The sequence below is a fragment of the Zootoca vivipara genome, chromosome 3 (assembly GCF_963506605.1).
Source record: "Zootoca vivipara chromosome 3, rZooViv1.1, whole genome shotgun sequence".
Taxonomy (NCBI): domain Eukaryota; kingdom Metazoa; phylum Chordata; class Lepidosauria; order Squamata; family Lacertidae; genus Zootoca; species Zootoca vivipara.
In genome coordinates, this window is record NC_083278.1 from 70,846,753 (window position 1) to 70,866,626 (window position 19,874).

The window sequence follows — 19,874 nt, forward strand, 5'->3', positions numbered from 1 at the left end:
CAACAGGTGTAAAAAAAGCCTCTGGCATTCTGAAATGTATAGATGATCTTAATCTCTGACAGGCTGTTTCATTCCTGGTTAGTTTTGTGATACAGATTAGTGTTTGCCTAACTACGATCTTGTTTTATGCAGAACTCAGTGCTGCACTGTCTCATGCCTACCCAAGGCTCCTGATCTAGGCTTTAGTAACAGGAGGTGTGGAACTAACCCCTGTGCCTCACATACTACTCATTCCTCTGTCAACTTCCTGGCTGGGCTTAAGCTTTTACTAGAAGGAGGGGGAATCCGAACTGAACAAGCGTGGAGAAGAATCCTCTTATTGTCCTGCTACCTGCTCACTGCCAGCTATTGCTCAAGGGGAGAGGGATTAAAGCAGGATAGGCGAACTCGGCCCTCCAGATGTTTTCGGACTACAGCTCCCACCATCCCTGACCACTGATCCTGTTAGCTAGGGATGATGGGAGTTGTAGTCTCAAAACATCTGGAGGGGCGAGTTTGCCTATGCCTGGGTTAAAGGATTGAGAGCCTATTTTGCCTAGTTGAAAAAAGGTAAAATGCAGGAGGCAGCTGCTTCCTCTCGCTTTGCAGGCACCACCCTCCTCATTATATTTAATTTAAACACAAGTATTGACAATATCCTTGAAATGCAAACGCTGCTCCGGCGCGGCTGATGCCCTCTCTGTGCCTACTGGGCAAAGGGTCTCCGCTGGAATCACCAGCAGAGAAATCACAAGCAGCTTCGTTAATCCCCACTCGGCTGGGTCCCTCCCCTTTCTAAGCCCGACCAATCGCGACGCTCTCCCTTCCCGGAAGCGCAGATCTGTAACCGTGGCAACCGCGGCGAAGCTATGTCCTTGGCTGCAATTGGTCGATTCAAACGCGCTTGCCAGAAAGAGTGAGGCTGGGAGAAGAGGCTTTTTTCTCACCTCCTGGACCAGCAAACTTCTAGGATGCGGCCCGGGGATGGGATAAGCCTGAGCTTTTTGTCGCAGCAGCGGATCCGGCAGCTGGAGCAACAGCTGCGCGTGAGTCTCTGGGAAAGGGGTGCTTGGCAAGGGCGAAACTGTTGCGGCTTAGAGAGGGGGGGTTGCAGGAATGAGTGTTGGGTAAGGTGACGAATGACCAACTTGTCCTTGTGGCTAATACACCTGCTGGATTTAGCTCCATTATGCCCTCCTCCTCCTCCTCCTCCTCCCTAACATAATAAATATCGCAGAGAGATGAGAGACGGCAAGAACTCCTGCAGGAGCTCCCTGCCTGCATCTGCTCATTTTGGGAGAGAAAATGAACCATACAGGAGCGGATTTAGTTTTGATGAGGTCCTAAGCTACTGAAGGTAATGGGGCCCTTTATATGTCCAGCAGTCCTTTGTGTGTTCAGACCCAGAGACACCCCCCCCCTAAATAAATTCACACGACTCAAATTTTAGTTTGGTTTTTGGCAGAATTTAGGCCACAACTTTATTGATTACAGAAAGTGAGTGGTTGCATAGACTCTGGTTCGACTAGCTCCCTGCACCCTCACAGGTGGGGTTAACCCAGGGCACCAGCATAGGTCAGCCAAGGGTGAACACCTGTATAGGCGGAAAGCCGGGAACAGCCTATGTCCGCCACCCAGATGTCCCCCTGGACTCAGGCACGGGCACAACCCCCTCTCAGGGGTTGACCAAACCATTTGAGTCCCTGGATTCCTTTAACGGGATACCCTTCACACAGGGATGGCGAGAGCGTTCTCCCATCCCTATCACCTGAACCAGAGCCTATCCGCAACCTTACAAGTTGTGACGATTTGCTACGTGGCAGGCGAAACCCAAATGGCAACCGCCAATCAGCCAAGTGGGGAAAATTCCTGCTGTGCCCCTGTCCCAACGACAGACGACACACGGCGGCATAGCATGGTCAAGTGCAAAAGCCCTAAAAGTAGGGAGAGATGGGCAGGTGTTCCGAATGCACACACCAAAAGAGGAAGCTCTGAGTCATGTGCGCATGGGTCCCTCGATCTGTTTAGACTGCGCCCCATTGGCCAGATTGAACCCAACATCGAGGGACCTACCAATCGGGTGTTGTGGCTGACCAATCTTACCCACCCACAACACAGTCTCTAGGTCTCACCGCAACACGTGCCCTCTTTTAGGGAGGACACGATTTGTCAACAACAAATTGTCACTGTTTTTTTGTGTTGAATATATGCTATATGGTAATTTATGGGCCTAAAGGCCATTTACACATAACAAAATGTATTCTATCAAAGTAATTGTTAAACTGAAATACAATTATGAAGAAGTATATTAAAAATTAGCAAACTAGAGATATTTTAGGGAGCGGGCTAGCAGGCGGGGGCCATTACTTACATCATAGGAGCCTACAAAACACTGTTGCTGTGTGCCGGTTTTATTTTATTTGTTTTTTATCTTATATTTTGGAAATGTATATCCAGTTTTTTCCCTTTAATTTTTTTGGGGGGCCCCAAGATAGTGGGACCCTAAGCTATAGCTTGTTTAGCTTATACATAAATCCAGCACTGAAACCATAGCATGCTGATCTTTCATATGGAGAACTGAGTTCTGGATCCTAGTTAAGGCCAAAGTGTACTGAGGCTGTGTGTCAGAGAAACAGTTTATATTGGAGAGTTTTGTCTGCTTCATTTTAGTACACCAATTAGGACCTATGACAAAATGTTGCAATGTGGAGCACTCCTGTTCAGCATTCCAGCCTGCTATTCTTGCCCCATTCTAGTATATTCCATTCGCACCCCTGCTGCCAACACAGACACATTTTGTGGCCACTGAGCAGGCTCAGTCCTTATTGGGTTAATGTCATGGGGTGCCTCCTTAAAGTCACCCCCCAAAAAAATTGTACCTCTGTCTCTTTGGTTCCCCCTGGGCATTTTGATACTTCCTTCTTGCTTTCAAATGACCCTCTCTGGACTACACTGTTGCTGGCAGTCTCGTAGAATCATAGTGCTGGGAGGTACCCTGAGGATCATCTAGTCCAACCCCCTGCAATGCACGAATATGCAGCTGATCGAACTTGCAACCTTGGCATTGTCAGCACCACACTATCCAGTCAGTGGCTTAGTTCACAACTGGAAGAGGTAACGCTTTGAATGGGTTCATCATAGTTCCTCTAGCTGTAGTTAGTGTGCTGCTCACACAACTGTTTCATATAACATATTGAGTGGAGAGTGAATTTGCTCTTGTTGGTACCACCCTCTTCACGCTGATCTGAGCCCTGTTCATACAAGCAGTGTGTGCATAAGCTATCCTTGTGCGATCTGCACCCTGCTTGATGAAGATATTCAATATCTGCAGGTCAGGAAGCTGGGCATCAGATGCATGCCTCTTCCATATGTTAAGTGTACCGTATGTGGTATTGCTGTGTGGAAAGGACTCATGGAAAGCTGCAACAAGACCCCAGTGTCATGCCAAACACTTTTTGGAACAAAGATATGCACATTTCAATGTGATTCTGACATCTTTTGGACAGAGACAACGAGGAGGAACACACTTTTTCCTACCCCATCCATGTATGCTTTTGAAGGTGTTACATTTTAAATACACAAATGAATGGATATTTCCTCTTTGGAGTAGAACTGAACAAATCTGCTGGCAATCTAATTTATTTCCTTTTGTAATCCCTTCATATTTTATGGGGCTACCATTCTAGAATGCTAAAGGGCAATGCAATTAAATAGATGGGGCCCAATGAGGCTGTTTTCCACACTTCCTTCTCCAATATGTTTGTACAGTTGCCAGTGGCAGTTCAGAAATAATATTACTGTAAAAGAGGGGAAAGCACAAAGAGGTGGATGCAGTGATGGCACACACATTTTTATGGGGAAAGATTTTTAATAATGATTTAGAGCTGTTGTGATTTTTGTTATTAAAATGTTCTGAGAAAGTATTGACTTAAATCAATGCATAATAATACTTGGTCCCTGTCTTAAGTTGTTTCCATGTTTCAGGTGTCAGTTAAAAAACCACCACCACCAATACCACCCCCCAAATTATGTGATAAGAATTGAGCTTTAAACTACATATCAAATAGCTGATTCTACCAAAGGGTTCCTCCTACAAATTGTCCCTGAGGCAAGGATGACCAGAGAGTTTGGTATGTTATAATGTGTGCCTTGGCTCTTAGAGTGAGAAACAGATACAGTTTGGGATCGGAGCAGTTGCTAGCAGTAAATTAAATTGGCTTCTTGTATAACTTTATCTATTTAAGTTCAGGCTTACCATGTTTTTCCAGACAAAGCAAGAACGGATCATAGTGCTGGAAACAGAAAATGCCCTTCTGCATCTCAAGCTTGCAAAAGTAAGTACTGTATAATGTACTCCATTTCCCCATCCCACTGTAGTATACACTCCCCCCCCAAAAGCTTTCAATTTCAACTTATTAATGGGTCAAACCTATGTAAATAAACACACTGATCCAGGAGGCATAGTTCCACAATTTGAGTTCACTTTACAAATGACTTCCATCTAATATCCATTGACCAGGAAGATGTGCTTGCCAAAAGAGAGTTACTGACAGGTTGCTGGGGAATGGCCATATCTCCAGTTGGGCTGGGAGAGACCCCTGTCTGAAATTGTGGAAAGCTTCTGCCAGTTAGTGGAGACAATCCTGGGCTAGATGAATGAGTGGTTTGATTCAGCAATAAAGCACCTTCTGATGTTCCCAGGTTTCTGAAAAATGTGTATCCTGCGTCTGGTTCCTGATATTGGATCAGGTATCCAGCCGATGGGGACTGAATGTGCTACAACAGGTGATCTGACTGGTGAAGTTCAGCATAATACAACCTGGATGGAGATGTATCTTCCTATCCATCTTGCAGCGTGGATTTGAAGGTATATCCTCATCTGTTCCCCTGGGTTGCTATGCATATTTGTGTGTATTACTACACCTTTTAGTATAAGCAGAGTAAAAGCCATCTGTCAACCTACAGGCACAACTGAAACATTAATTACTGTAATTATCACCTGACACAGCTCTTCCTGAACAGTTGCTGCTACCTAGAATAGACAAGGGCCTAACTCACAAGTCTTTGGATTTATCTACGGACATTACAATACTGGCTGTTTCGTTTTCAATCCTTTCCTCATTATCTCCAGCATAGAATAGGCTTTTTCCCCCACTGCTAATTGTGTGAGTTGTAATTTAAATAAATGCTTGTTAAGTGTCTTAGCAATCTCCAAATCAACCACTTTATTTTCAACATTATGCTCCTTTTTCTTCTCATAAGGGCAAGACATCCACTTTTTAAAGGAAGTGCTCCTGCCTTTTATGGATAGCTTCCTTGAGCCTTGTCATTAACCGTATTAGCATCTTCTTGAATTCGTTTGTATGTTTTCTTACCTATGGAACACATTTTACCTGACATTCTATTAGAGAGACTTCAAGGCTACTGGAAATTATTTGATATTTGATCCTCCCCTTTAATTAATGCTGTCATTTTTAGGAACTGCAACATTTCAACATTTTCTGCTGTGCTGGTGCAAATGAAAATCAGCGGAGCTACATGGGGAGAGAATATTAAAGCAAACATTTTGCCATGTGGTGTAGCCTCTTTGCAGCTGTGTTTCAAGTGATTGCTTGCAAGAATGAATAAATGATGGGCCACATGTTACAGATTTTGCATGTACCCTCTTCTACCGGAAAACACATGAGACAGATTATACATGTTTATTTCACTATGGAAAAACAATTCAACTATGAAAACACATTGTAGAGCGTTGGTGCTAAGCATGGGTCTCTGCAGTAAAGTTTCTCTGTGTTCACATGATGTAAAAAAACCTGCTTCCTAGGTTACCAGGTTCAGAATGCATAACTATTATAATGGTAAATTATACAGTGGTCCACTGATCTGAGGTAGTAATCTTAATTGTCTCATTCAACATAGTATTTTTATTGTTATTGTTAAGTGGAAGAGGAAGAACAGGTCTAGTGGAAACTACCAGTGCCTGAGAAACCTTTAAATGATGACAATAAGTTGCTTCTTCTTTATTAATTGCCTTAATTTAATTTTCAAGCCGTTGTTGAGCATAGTCAACACTTATCCTTGGTGAGGGATTTTGCATCTTGCACTGCAACACTGCTAGAGATTTAGAAAACTTGGAACAGTTGGAGGCTGGGCCCGCATTAGGGCAGACTGCAGGGATTAGTGGTAATAGCAACTGTCAGCCAAGAGGTTCTAATCTAATGTGAGACTGTAAATTGCTGGGTGACCTCATGAAAGTCTCTTGCCCTTGTGGAGGCTTGGTTAACTCTTTAAGGATAAAAACGGGGATCAACTGAAACAAAATAAAACTTGACTGAAAACCAGATGTTGCCTTTTGAGCTCAGCTTCCCTGCAAGTGCTTACCAGAATTAACTCAGTGGAGAAATATGATGACTGCAGTGCTTCAAAGTCTTCACATGGATCTCTTCAGGAACTTACAATTTTATCTCAGATGTGTGAAACCAGAAACCATTTGTGACATGGACTGCTTGCATCTTGACACTTAGCTTGCAAGAAGCAACCATCAAAGGCAGGTAGCAGCTCCGGTGCACACCTAAAAGACACTGACTGGCCTAGCCAGAAAAGGATGGTGAGCAGCTTAAGAGATGACTTGTGCTTGTATCTAGATACTAAGAGGTTGCATTTAGCTGTCATGGCAATAGATGTAGTTTACTTGGGGGTGGGGGGTGATTTAAACCATAATTTTTTCCACTGCTGCCTTCTCTCATTACAAGCTCTTGTTTTAATGCATATATTGTGTAACATAATACTTCCTTTCTGTCCCTTTTGAACCTGCTGTCAATCATTTTCACTCAATTGCCCAGGGGGTCTGTGACACCACTCACAAAGCAAAAACTACCATAGAGGTATCAATGTTTTCAAAAGAAGGGGGTCCATGGCTTGGCTTTTTAAAAACAGGAGGTTCGCAGTACTTAGCTAATTGGGAGCTACTGGCCTACAGCATTCAGTCTGGTTTTGATCATAGCCAGTCACCTTACTGAAAAAACAAACAAATACCGGAACACCTTATTTGATCTTCACTGTAATCCACAGACCACTTCAGAAAAAGAACAATATCAGATCCGTTGGCCTTTTCAGCAGAATGGTATGCAGGGGGGTAGCAGAGGCTTACTATGGCTTATAGCTGTCATAAATGCCTGCATCTCCTCAGATTTGTTGCATGAAACTTAAAAAAGAAATTGTCAGGGGATTGACACAGATGCACCTCACACAGGGCACAGGAGCTATGCAATGGAGACAATTTTGTGCGCAGCTGATATGTCCTGATGGAAATATACCAGGAAAAAATTAATGTTTGTCTAGAGCATGAGAGTTTCTACATATTGAAAAATATACCAACCTTCATTGTCCATGATAATGTAGAGTAAAATATTAACTGCTGACAACAGACACTTGGAAGGTGGCAAGAATGTTAGGGTTAAATGAACTCATCTGCTCTCAAAATTGATTTTCATTTCTCCTCTCTTATGAATAGAAATGGGATTTCAGAACTTTTTAATATAAGAAGTCAAATGTTAATCAATTCATTGTGTCTACAGCTATAATCTCACACTGCTGACTTAAGTGGAAGACTGTCATTCATTCAAATAGACAACCTTTTGTGAGAACCTAGTTAGAAGCTGAAGGTGATCAAACATTTAATGCATAAAGGAAAATAGAAAAACTAGGGGTGGTAGAAAACCATTGCTTCCTGTGAAAAATTTCGATTCCTCACATCCAGCCTTGGCATAAAAATACAGTGAACTGTTGTGGCTAATAACACTTGACTTTCTGAATGTTTGCATTTTATGTTGTTGGGCTTTGTAGAAATCTCTAATTGCCAGTCTATTTGTCTTTTTGAACTATCTGGGTTTTTTTATTTTTAAACAGAATCAAGGAATTATTGGGAAAATCTCAGGTGAAGAAGCAAATGATAGCTTTGCTTATTACAAGCAACAGAAGTGTCATGGAAGTGTCAGATCCGTTATAATCCAGCTGCATGAAGCCATACAGGTAAAAACACTCACACTGCAATCCTAACCCTACTTACAAGCAAGCTTGTTTTCTTCTGCTCCAGAGGGTAGGACCCAAACCAATGCATTCAAATTACAAGAAAAGAGATTGTGACTAAACATCAGGAAGAACTTTCTGGCAGTAGGAACTGTTCAACAGTGGAATAGACTTCCTCTGGAGGTGGTAGACTCTCCTTCCTTGGAGGTTTTAAAGCAGAAGTTGGATGGCCATCTGTCATGGATGATTTAGTTGAGATTTAGTTGAGATTCCTGAGCTCTGTGAGTGCGGCTTTCTCCCAATTGAAGTGCAGAGTGTTTGAGGACTGGGAACATTCGCAGGGAAACCAAAATGCTTGTTTACAAAGCTATTGTACTGCCAACCTTACTATATGCTTGTGAAACATGGACCACTTATAAACGCCATCTCCAACTCCTCGAAAGATTCCATCAACAGTGTCTCCTAAAAAATTTACATATCAGTTGGGAAGACAGGCAAACTAATATCAGTGTACTGGAAGAAGCAAAGATCACCAGTGCTGAAGCAATGATTCTTCAACATCAACTTTGCTGGACTGGCCATGTTGTGCGGATGCCTGATGATCGTCTCCCAAAGCAACTACTGTATTCCGAACTTAAAAATGGAAAGTGTAATGCTGGTGGTCAACAAAAGGGGTTTAAAGACTGTCTCAAGGCAAATCTTTTAAAATGTAGTATAAACACTGACAACTGAGAAACACTGGCCTGCGAGCGCTCCAGTTGGAGAACAGTCTTTACCAAAGGTGTCATGGGGTTTGAAGACACTCGAACTCAGGACGCAAGGGAGAAACATGCTAAGAGGAAGGCACGCTTGGCAAATCCACACTGTGATCAACTCCCACCCAGAAATAAATGTCCCCACTGTGGAAGGATGTGTGGATCCAGAATTGGCCTCCACAGTCACCTACGGACTCATTGTTGAAACCGTGTTTATGGAAGACAATCTTACTTGGATACAAGTGATCGGCAAAGAAGAAGAAGTTGAGATTCCTACATTGCAGGGGGTTGGACTAGATGATCCACAGTGTACCTTCCAATTCAACAATTCTATTCTACCCGGGAGTAAGCCCCATGGAATTCTATAGAACCTACCTTCTGAGTACACATACAAATGCTGCACCATCAGAATTTGAAAAACTCTGTATGCGGAGAATTTTTTAAATGGAGCTTGACCTTTAGGAGCCTCTTATTATTTTGTTGTTTTTCTTCTCTAAAGGTCTTGGGTTTGGGAGCAGGTGGTTTAATTGATTGATTAGATATTTTTATACCACAAAGCAGTTTACATGAAACATCAGTAAATTATTTAATCTGAACGTAGACCAAAATGTGTCCAGATAATTCTGCTGGAAGAAGCCCAGTGTAAATAGTCCCCAGTGGGAAACCATATTGCTTGTGAAACACCTGGAGGGAGGATGGATTACAGTTATAATAAATAATACATGCTTCCACAGCTTACCTTGGGAATCATTGGCATGCAGTTCCAATATATGCTCAGACTGGGAATCCTATTGCAGTGATATTCTGTGAAAGGTCGCATAAATCCCATTTGAGTTAGTAGGAGCTAAATTAGTGTAGAACTGCAGCCATAGGGAGGAATTAAAAGTTGCACCAAGTGTTCTGTCAGTGCAGGAATTTCAGCTTGCCAGACAGAATGATCTCCCCTCTCCTTTTCATGTGCTGTTCTGGGAGCTCTCCCACTCCATTCCCGTCTGAACTTCCTGGCCAGATCCAGTTCCCAATCCCTGCAATAAGGAAAATACGAAGCTGCTCCTTTGCTTTTTCTCCCCTAATACCCTAAAGACTGTTCATAGGGACACGGGTGGTGCTGTGGTCTATACCACTGAGCCTCTTGGGCTTTCCGATCAGAAGGTTGGTGGTTTGAATCCCCGCAATGGAATGAGTTGCCGTTGCTCTGTCCCAGCTCCTGCCAACCTAGCAGTTCAAAAGCACACCAGTGCAAGTAGATAAATAGGTACCACTGTGATGGGAAGGCCAACGGCGTTTCCCTGCGCTCTGGTTTCCGTCACGGTGTAGTCATGCTGGCCACATGAGTTGGAAAGCTGTCTGTGGACAAATGCTGGCTCCCTCGGCCTGAAAGCGAGATGAGCACTACAACCCCATAGTCGCCTTTGACTGGACTTAACCATCCAGGGGTCCTTTACCTTAAAGACTTTTCTTTCTGTTTCTTAAATAGAAACTGAAGCAAGACATGAAGAATCTCCGTCTGTCTGCCCTCACATTCTCCAGAGATGTCCAGCATCAGGGCAAAACCTACCTTGGTCAGATTTTGGCTGCTGTCCAAAGGCTTCAGCTGCATAATGAGGCTATGCAAAGTAAGAGAAGAGCACCAGTGAAGGCTTATCACGGTGGCATCTAAGGTTCTTGAACCATATGAGCAATGCCACCATTGGTAGCAGCTTGCAGAATTTGCAATGAATTTGGGTTGAGGGGCAACTTTTTACCGCTGCCAGGACTTTACACGAAGCAGATGTACTGCACCAAGATCATATTGCATCTCTGGTCCACTCAGAGAGTAGATGGTTTGCCTTCCTGTCCCCTTGGAATAAGAGATACAGGGGTCAGGCAAAAGCACCTAGCAATAACTTAAAGTAGTGATAAGGTTAAAGCTTACTGGGAAATGATATATAATGAAATGAGAAGGATGTTTAAAATAACCTTTGTAAAAAAACCTCAGAAGCTTTTGTTTTGGGAATTATAGGGACAGAACTAAAATGTATAGAAACTTATTCATGTCTGCTACTACAGCTGCAAGAATGTTACTTGCCCAAAAATGGAAAGAGGCAGAAGTCCCAGCAAAGGATGAATAGATAAAAAACCTTATGGAATATGCAGAAATGGCAAAACTAAGCGGAAGAATAAGAAATCAAGATAACAATTTTTTAATATAAAAGAATGGAAATGGTTTATTAAATATTTACAGATAAATTATAAACAGATAAAAACATTGGCAGGATTATGGTAATAATCTGCAGTTTCATAAGAGTATATATTTAAAGAAGATGAATAAATGAGCAAATTAAGTTAATTTGGATATGTAGACGATATTAAAAACAAATTTAAGGAACCACAGAAAGGGGGAAGGAAGACAAGTTTTGAAATGCCAAAACGATTTTAAAAGTAGTGAAAAGTATAAATAATTTAAAATAAAAAATGAAAGTAGTGATGAGGTGGAGCATGTTTCTATGGAAAGTGAACAATGAAAATACAAGCACAGGTCTGGGCAGCCTGTGGTCTTTGAAATGATGCTGGAGAATGCTATCTATGGCTACCAGCCACAATGGCAGTAGTTTTCCTTCACTGTCAGAGGCAGTAGGCCTCTGAAAACCAGTTGCACAAGTTGTCACAAGTGAGGAGAGCGCGGTTGCATTCATGTCCTGCTTATGGCCAGCTGCTGTAAGAACAGAATGCTAGCTAGATGGGCCTTTTGCTGGATGGAGCGGGGCTGTTTTTATGGCCTTCCATTCAACTCAAATTCCCAATTGCCCCAATCAGAATTACCAATAGTCTAGGATGATGGGAGTTGTAGTCCAGCAACATCTTGAAGGACCACAGCTGCCCTACCTTTAATATAAACATTGCCCAGGTACTTCGGATCAAGATCCATCTTGCCCAGCACTCTGTTCCCAGCAGCAGCTGACTGAATGCCCCTAGACGCTCCCAAGCAAGGCACAAAACAGTAGCAAAGTGCAATTTGGGTGGAGCTATGGCATACCGCCATGATGCACTCATGGCAGAGCTTCTCCACCTGTGGAACATACAAATGTTTTCAGTGCAGAGAACAAAGTCTCAAAAGAGAGTGCTGGACTTGAAGAGCCTCTCTGGGATCATATTTGCATATTCCATTTTTAAATGGCTTCTCGTTTGGAGGCATAAGTGTGCAGATGCTCTCAGGCCCATGCCTGAGGGGGAAATAGCCTAACACTTCTGTGAACATTTGTGAAAATGTCTTTTCAGCCTTTCAGACCAGAGCCTTTGAACTTGAGCAGTCCTTGCATGAAGTAAATGAGCGATACCAGAAAGAAAAACAAAGGAGAAAAGTAATTCATAACAGTTTAATTGTAAGTGTCCTGGTAATTGAGTCTAATGTCTTTTAAAAGATCTACCTAAATATCGGAGTTGCCAGTATGCAACTTGAGGTGACTTTCCAGTTCCTTTTTATCAGTTCCTATATCTGCATGGGAGGATGCCCTCATGGTTTCTCTTGTCTGCTCTTTCCAAGGCCTGTTGCCTTCCCTTTATTCCCAGCTGCTGTGGGACAAAATGGAACAGCCATGGTTGTATCCTCTTCAAACTGTGGGGCTTTTTAAAGAGACCATAAGGTTGTCTGAATTGCAACCTTTTAAAATATGCCTGTTGTCTTTGTCCATGGAGTTTTCTTGGCAGGGATACTGGAGTGGCTTGCCAGTTCCTTCTCCAGGTGGATCATGTTTAGTCAAAACTCTCCACTATGACCTGTCCATCTTGGGTGGCCCTGCATGGCATAGCTCATAGCTTCTCTGAGTTATTCAAGCCCCTTCGCCACGGCAAGGCATTGATCCATGAAGGGGAAGACAGGAATGCCTGGCGTGCTATGGTCCATGGGGTCACGAAGAGTCAGACACGACTAAACAACAACAACAACAAAATATGCCTTGACATCATGTGCTGCATTTACTTTCACTAGTACATCAGTCAGATTACAGTGGCTTAAAAATGGGGAAAGAAAGGCGGACTAAGGAGATTAAGACCATCATCTTTCATCAAAATCCTGGTCTGGGGTAAAACCAACTTGGACACTTTTTCACTCTGTGGTAATTTAATGAGGCAGAGCTTCAATAGTCATGAGGCAAGATAGCAACACCACAACTTTCTGTATTTTCTTACCGCATCTGATTCACACCATTTCATTCATGAGTTTTTAAAACTGCTATGTTTCTGCATTGCATTCTCAGGAACTAAGGGGAAATATCAGAGTCCATTGCAGGATCCGCCCACTGTTACCATTTGATACAACTCCCGGAGAGTCAGACTTAAAAGACAGGTAATTTATTTCATGAATATAGTTATGTTAACTGACACTCGGGTGTTTTTCCGGCGCCAGGAAAAGACTTTATTTTTATTTTCTTAGGCTTTAAAACTTTTGTTGGTCTGTTTTATTTGGGTGTTGCTTTTATAGAGTTGCTGTTTTTGGCTGAATTTATGGGTGTTAGATATTTATTGTATGCCACACAGATAATGAGTTTGAAAGCTAGGGTACAAATCTGAATCAAACAGTCTCATTGTTCTCCTTCTATTTGAAAATGTTGGTTAGATTCTGAATTTTTACATACTTTGGAAGACTTTACAAGTGGAATCTGCAACAAACTTGCATTGTATGTTCCTGTTTAGAATGTTCCTGTTTAGAATTCCAGCCAGTCAGATGTGTTCTCCTCCAAGGCAGTAGTGGGATCAAGCAAACCAATTTACTCCTCTGTCTCCCAGTTTTTCATTTGGCCTCAACCAACATTCAACATTCTTCAGCTCTTGCAAGCCATTGAGTATGATGAATCCTCTTTTGGCTGAGGAGGTTTTGGGGGGTTGGGGTGGAGGGGGAGATTGCCATGCCCCTTTTGGTTTTTAAAAATGTTTTGTATTTTTCTGTGCTCATGGGCTCATCCAGGCATGTTAATGGTTCCCTCTTGCTTCCCCAATTCTGTTGGCACTCAACCATCTGAATTCTCTGTTACATGAAATTAAGGTGAATTTTACTCGTCTCCTTTTGTAGCCTTCCAGCTTCTTAGATCTGGAGGATTCTGACATCACCATTGTTGGGTTCAGATTCAGGAGGTAACAACTGACATGCAAGCCCTGCCCCCAGCATCCCCATACTGTGTGGCCCTCCCTACTCCATCTCCAACCTTCCTCAAGCTGAGCAAGGAAGAGCTGCAAGAGGACTTTTATTTGCCTTTCCTTGGAATGCCATGCATGACTGGGGACCCTGTTTCATGTCCCTGTCTCCATTCATTAATTCAACATTTTGTCTTTATCTTCCGATTAGCTTTCATGAAGGTGGAAGCGCCTCTGAAACATCCTTTTGTATCCTCTGAGCTTGGCAGATCTTGTGCATAACTCAGTATGGAAGATGCTGTGAAGGCAGAAAATAAAGCCGAGATGCTTTCTGCCTGGCTTCCTTGCATAATCCTCCCCGTACTCCAAGCTTGGTGGGGCCCCAGGAAACAGTTTGTGGGGCTGAACAAAGCCCTTTCCAGACTGCTAGTTATCCCTTTTCCTTTAAAGAAAGTAATGGGACTTTTCTTCCCAATGAACCTGTCATTACACTATCATTACAGACCATGAAAGATGGAGCCACTAAAGTAATATTGAAAGTAGGCAATTCCCCTTCCTTATTGGCTCTTCCAGGTGACCTGCTGGTTGAGCATGTATCCTGAAGTACATGAAAGCTATATCATAACTGGTCTTTTGTTCTGATTTGTTTATGGGCTGGTTAGATGACAGTGATCAATCATGCTGCATTCATCCTGATTTCCTTACAGGGTGCTTGTACCTCTTCCCATTAATCATTTCTTCCTTTCACGCTTCTTAATGCACATCCTTGTCACTTTGCAAACTGCGAGAAGTCCCATTCTTTTCAAAAGTGGATCTCTTGCCTGACAGAGCACTTTAATCTACTTTAATTGTGCAAACTCGAATCCCTCCTGCAAAACATTGACAGTCTGGAGGCTCCCAGAATGATTGTGTTTTTCGTATGTTGCTCATCAAACTGTCTTGCTGTTCAGGTTCCATTAACTCAGACACCCTTTTGCCATGTCACATCCCTCTCTAGGCTGAAAGAACAGGAGGGATAGGCTGATGTAGCATGCCTATACTGCTACTTTATAATCTGTTGCTTTGTAATCAACCCTGATGTAGAGAAAGCAATCCCAGAAAGCCACAAAAGTGTCCCTTTATGTTTGCTTGTATATGGGTTTAAGAAGGTTGTATTTATTTCTGTTTGCTAAGGTTTGGGAAGGGGGGAGGAATAAAATACTGCTGCAATGAGAAAAGCAATTACAACTAAGAAGAGAGCTGTGTAATCTAGGATTTTTATGGCTCAAAGGAACACAATTGTTTTTCTGAGGCTTTCCAAACTTAGTTGGTCTCTAAAGTGCTACTGGAAGGATTTTTTAAATTTTGTTTTGACTACGTCAGACCAACACGGCTACCTACCTGTAACAAATAGCGGTACGTTTACCTGCAAAACTGCAGTGCAAAGCAGAGTGGTCTGTGCTCCAGCACAGGTCTAAGCATCCTGTGTTTCTCCGCTGTCCCTATACATTTCTCAGCAAAGCTTCCTTTTCTCCCAGCACTTACACAGCTATAGCTGAAAACTCATACTTCCATTTCCTTTAATGTAGTGCTCTGTTCTTCATGTTGTCCAAGTTGCTAGCGCCCACACTGTGTTAAGAGCTGAGGGTGGCATTCAGTGTAGCACTAAGGGGTATGCATGTGAGTAACAAGGTCCGCTGGCACCACGGGATTGTCCCCTCTCCTCTCCCTGTGCCACCTAAACCTGTCCTGGGCACTCCCCTGCATCTTCTGGAGCAGATTTAGGGGGGAAGGATGGGGGAGAGCGGACCTTGTTTTCCTTATGCAACAATTAGTTGAATCCTGACCATAGTTTGAGTCTGCATGTTTATTATTTTTCATTTGGAAATAGCAGCTGGGGGTGGGCGTTGATCAGAACTGGGATCATAGAGGGGATAGAAGGTTTTTTAAGCCATTTGAACCCACAAATCATGGTCCTGACGAAGATCCTCCACATTTGCTGTTTGTTTCTTTCCAATAACTGCTTCCAACAGTAGAGCTTCATGAGCAAATTTTGAGATGGTTGCTGATAAATGGGTTGGGTAACGTCTCTCTTTACATGATGGTGGCAGGAGAAAAGCATCTATACCCTACCCTACGCTTCAGCTTGAAAAGCTTTCAGGGTGACTTGCATATCAATAAAAACAACACAGCCCCTGCCCTCTGTCTAAAAAGACACAGCACATAAGGAAAAAGGAATGGGGAAGGAAGAGGAAAACATGCATACTCTGGCACCAAATTCTTTATGTTGCAAGGTTCTTATAATGACTAGCTTTGATGGGAAGAGACTGCTTACAGTACAAAAGCAGACCTTGGTGACCCCTGAGAAATACTCTTCCTGGAAGTGACTATAATGCTGGAAGTTGTTGACCTTACAGGGTGGGGTCTTCACTTGGCCTAGCTGGAATTGCTTCTTGTCACTCACATCATGACAGGGAGACTCATACTGGCCCAGCTGATGCCACCATTCTCAGAGGAAATAGTCCTCTCTTTCTCCCCAGAGGACAGTTGGACCTGATAGTCTCTGGGGGAAGCAGCAGCGAATGAAGGTGGCTGTTCTTGTTTGGATACCATCTGCGTATTTTATTACCAGGAATATGGCCTCTGCTTTCCTCTGTTCTGGCGAGGCAGTCACAGTATTCAGAGCTCTAGGGAATTTTAGTATGTAAGGAATGGGGAAAGGTGATGTTTGCACATGGTATTGCAACTATTTGACAATTTCCACACCTGGGGTCCCAGCTTGAGCTCAAGGCCATTCCTGCAGCTTGCTTATCTTTGTGGTTATTCCAGCCCTGACTGAACCTGTCGTCAGGTTCACTCCAAGGGTGAGTAGCAGTCAATGTGAGCCTAGGAGAATAATCAGAAAACTCTTCTCCATCTAGCCAAAAGGCCAGCATAGGTTCTACAAGGAGAAGGAAGGGGCACACATCTTGCCACTAACCAGTGGCATAGCATTGGTCCTTAGGCCCCTAGGATTCTTGGGCATTTGTGCAATTGGCTGTTTTGTTAAAGTTAATGCAAATTGCTGTGTTCTTCTTGAATGCTTTGTAAGTTAATACATTTTGTTGTCAAAAAGGCAGAGAAGCATCCCAGAAAATGTGGTGTGTGAAGCTGATGATGTGAGTATATTTAAGTTTCTATGGCTTTTAATGCTTGTGTTTCCTGTTTTTATTGCTGTAAACCGCTTATCCCTTGGATAAGAAAGCACTTTCCAAGAGCTTTGCATATGCATCTTCACATGCCGCATTCACTTTATGACTGACTCCCCATCCCCCTCTGATATCCTGAAGGCTTGGAATATTGATGTTACCCTTTCTATTCTTCCATCATATGTACAGCCACCTTTAGTGACTATGGCTAGGAAGTTATTTCTGGCACTGTGAAGTGAGTTCTGGTGGTCTCTTGTTAATCATTTTCTTCTAGCATATCAATGTGCAAAAGGCTTTGTTTGCCCTCACTGTAACTCTGCGTGTGCATCTGTGTAAGTTTAAGGGGTTACAGTCATACCTTGGAAGTTGAACGGAATCCGTTCTGGAAGTCCGTTCGACTTCCAAAACGTTCAGAAACCGAAGCGTGGTTTCTGATTGACTGCAGGAAGCTCCTGCAGCCAATCAGAAGCCCTGTAAGCCCCATCAGACGTTTGGCTTCCAAAAATAGTTCGCAAACTGGAGCCAAAACCTTTGAGAACTAAGCTGTTTGAAAACCAAGGTATAACTGTATTCTTATTCCAGTTTTTCAGCCAGACCATGGCTGAGAGGGTTACTTGTGATGACACAATGATATGTGACCATTCCCAGCATTCGAATCCAGCACTTGGCCCACCGAATCACACAGCTGAGTTCTGTCAGTGGCACTTCAGCTCCAATAATATAAGTTATTTCCCCCCTTAAACTACTAGTAGTTGCTTCACTGATGCCTTGCCAGAGGCTAGAAATACAGTGTCTAAAATGTGGCTGCCTACCAAGCCTTGCTTTCAAGTGCATTAAAGGGAACCTGGTTTAAATCCACCAAAGCAGGGGAGCTTGAGAGCTGAGCTGCAAATCCAGATGGCATTCCAGTATTAATTAAGCCCATTACCAAGAAATAACATTTGAAAGGCATGGAGCTAAGATGGAGTTTTAAATTCAGGTTTTGTGGTAATTTTCTTGACTATTAGGGCTTTCCATCAGATACTCTTCATTATTTACACTTCATGCAAGTGTGCAGCCAATTTTCCTTTTATGGTAGCATATAAAATGCAGCAGAAGAGCACATGAACATATGTAGCTGTGCTATACTTACTCAGGCCTTCTGTCCACCTAGCCCAGTGCTGTCTGCCTAGCTTGGCAGCATCTGTTACAGGATTTCAGACTGCAATCTTTCCCATCATTTCTTTCTTCCTTTTGTGTAAGTGATGATGCTGGGGATTGATCTTGGGGTCATCTGCATGCAAAGCACCTTATCCACCATTGAGTTATGGTGCTTCCATGCATTAGATCTACTCTGTCCCCTATATAATCTAGGCATGTACTAGGGTCCATTCAAACACAGGCTTAATGGGCTGTTTTGGAGGAGAGTGTTCTCCTAATGGCATTTGCGTCTGAATCAGCAGAATGTAGATGAGGGCTGGTTTGGTATAGTGGTTAGTAATTTGGACCAAGGTTCAAATCCTCACTTAGCCATGACACTCATTGAGTGACTTTCGGCAAGTCACCCTTTCAGCCCAACCTACCTCCCAGATTGTTGAGAAGATAAAATAGAGGGGGTGCTATATCTTGAGCTCCATGGGTGGGGGTGGGGAGATGCATAGCAGCTATAGCCATGGGACATGGCAAGCTGACCCCTTTGGCTTGACTTGCCCACCCACTCCTCTCCCTTAATGTGACCCTCCAACAAAGCTCGTCGCTGTGTTCTCCAGGCTCCTAGAAAAGCATTATGAACCCATTGCTTCCAGTTTGTTTCCAGTTCTATCTTCTCTCTTTCTTGCACTTTCCTATATAACCCTCCAGTACCGGTATCTTCCTGCTACTTCAGTTGAAAGGCTAATGGAGTCTAGTACTTGAACCCTAACAAATACCATCACTAATCCTGCTGCTAACCCACCTCTGGCATTAGTGAACTGCCATTGTAACAGCAATTGATTTATTGCTGAAATCAGACTGGGCATATTCCAGTGGGATTTCTCAAGCATTTGTAGAACTGCAATTGCTGCATGATTTCAAATGGAATGTAATTTGAAAACAACAGCACTGGACCAAAATTACTTCAGATTTGGGGAGGCTTGAAAGCTGTTGAAAGACTGTGGTAAATAAAAAGTCTGTTTGTTTAGAGATTCTTGCATTGATATTTGCTAGAGGGGCAAGTGATCTCTTTTTTCGCCCCCTTTGAGTCTTGTAAATCTTGGCTTGAGAACTATCACTTCAGTTCCAAGGCCTAAAAAAGGTTTTAGGTTTTTATTGCAAGTAAAGCACAGTATTTCATTTCACCGTTTTGAGTTCCTTCACCCTTATAAAGCCTTGGAATCTTTTTCATATGGATGATTTTGGCTACTTGCATTGGAGGTATGAGAGCGTGGTTATTGTCATGGCAACTGCTTGCTCTACTAATTGGTTTGAAATGTGAAATTGGTTTTATCAGTTTAAAAGAGCAGATGTTTGGCTTTCCTTTCCACTTTTTCTAGTTCATAACATTTACTTTGCTGTTCTACTTCTTGGTTTGCTAGTAACAGCCAACATATGTAGTTAATATTGCCACCTACCTGAGCCTTGAAGGAGATGGTGTGACCGCACTCATTATTTTCTGTAACCAAAATGTATCATGTCAATCAAGCTTGGGATGGAAGAGGATGTTGGCAGTCTACCAAGTTGACTCGGCATATGCAGAATAGGTCAGGAAATGTGTAGATGAAGAGTCTTCTACTGGTGGGTCCGGACACTACTGATTTACTGTTTGGGTAAAAGGTGGGTCATGTAGATTGAAGTCTACTGATCTAGCTCATTCCATATG

At 42.9% G+C, this 19,874-nt stretch overlaps 1 protein-coding gene across 1 annotated transcript in view; it reads left to right on the top strand.

Moving 5' to 3' along the window:
• Positions 1 to 759: 759 nt before the first annotated feature.
• The window catches only part of KIF25 (kinesin family member 25), a 47,296-nt gene continuing 28,181 nt past the window's right edge, over positions 760 to 19,874 (top strand). The window contains exons 1-7 of the mRNA XM_035108534.2: positions 760 to 1,025; positions 4,248 to 4,313; positions 7,888 to 8,010; positions 10,240 to 10,378; positions 12,021 to 12,124; positions 12,998 to 13,086; positions 16,966 to 17,008. Coding sequence (XP_034964425.1) covers positions 951 to 1,025; positions 4,248 to 4,313; positions 7,888 to 8,010; positions 10,240 to 10,378; positions 12,021 to 12,124; positions 12,998 to 13,086; positions 16,966 to 17,008 — 639 coding nt within the window. The 5' untranslated portion in view covers positions 760 to 950. The remainder of the gene's footprint in view (positions 1,026 to 4,247; positions 4,314 to 7,887; positions 8,011 to 10,239; positions 10,379 to 12,020; positions 12,125 to 12,997; positions 13,087 to 16,965; positions 17,009 to 19,874) is intronic.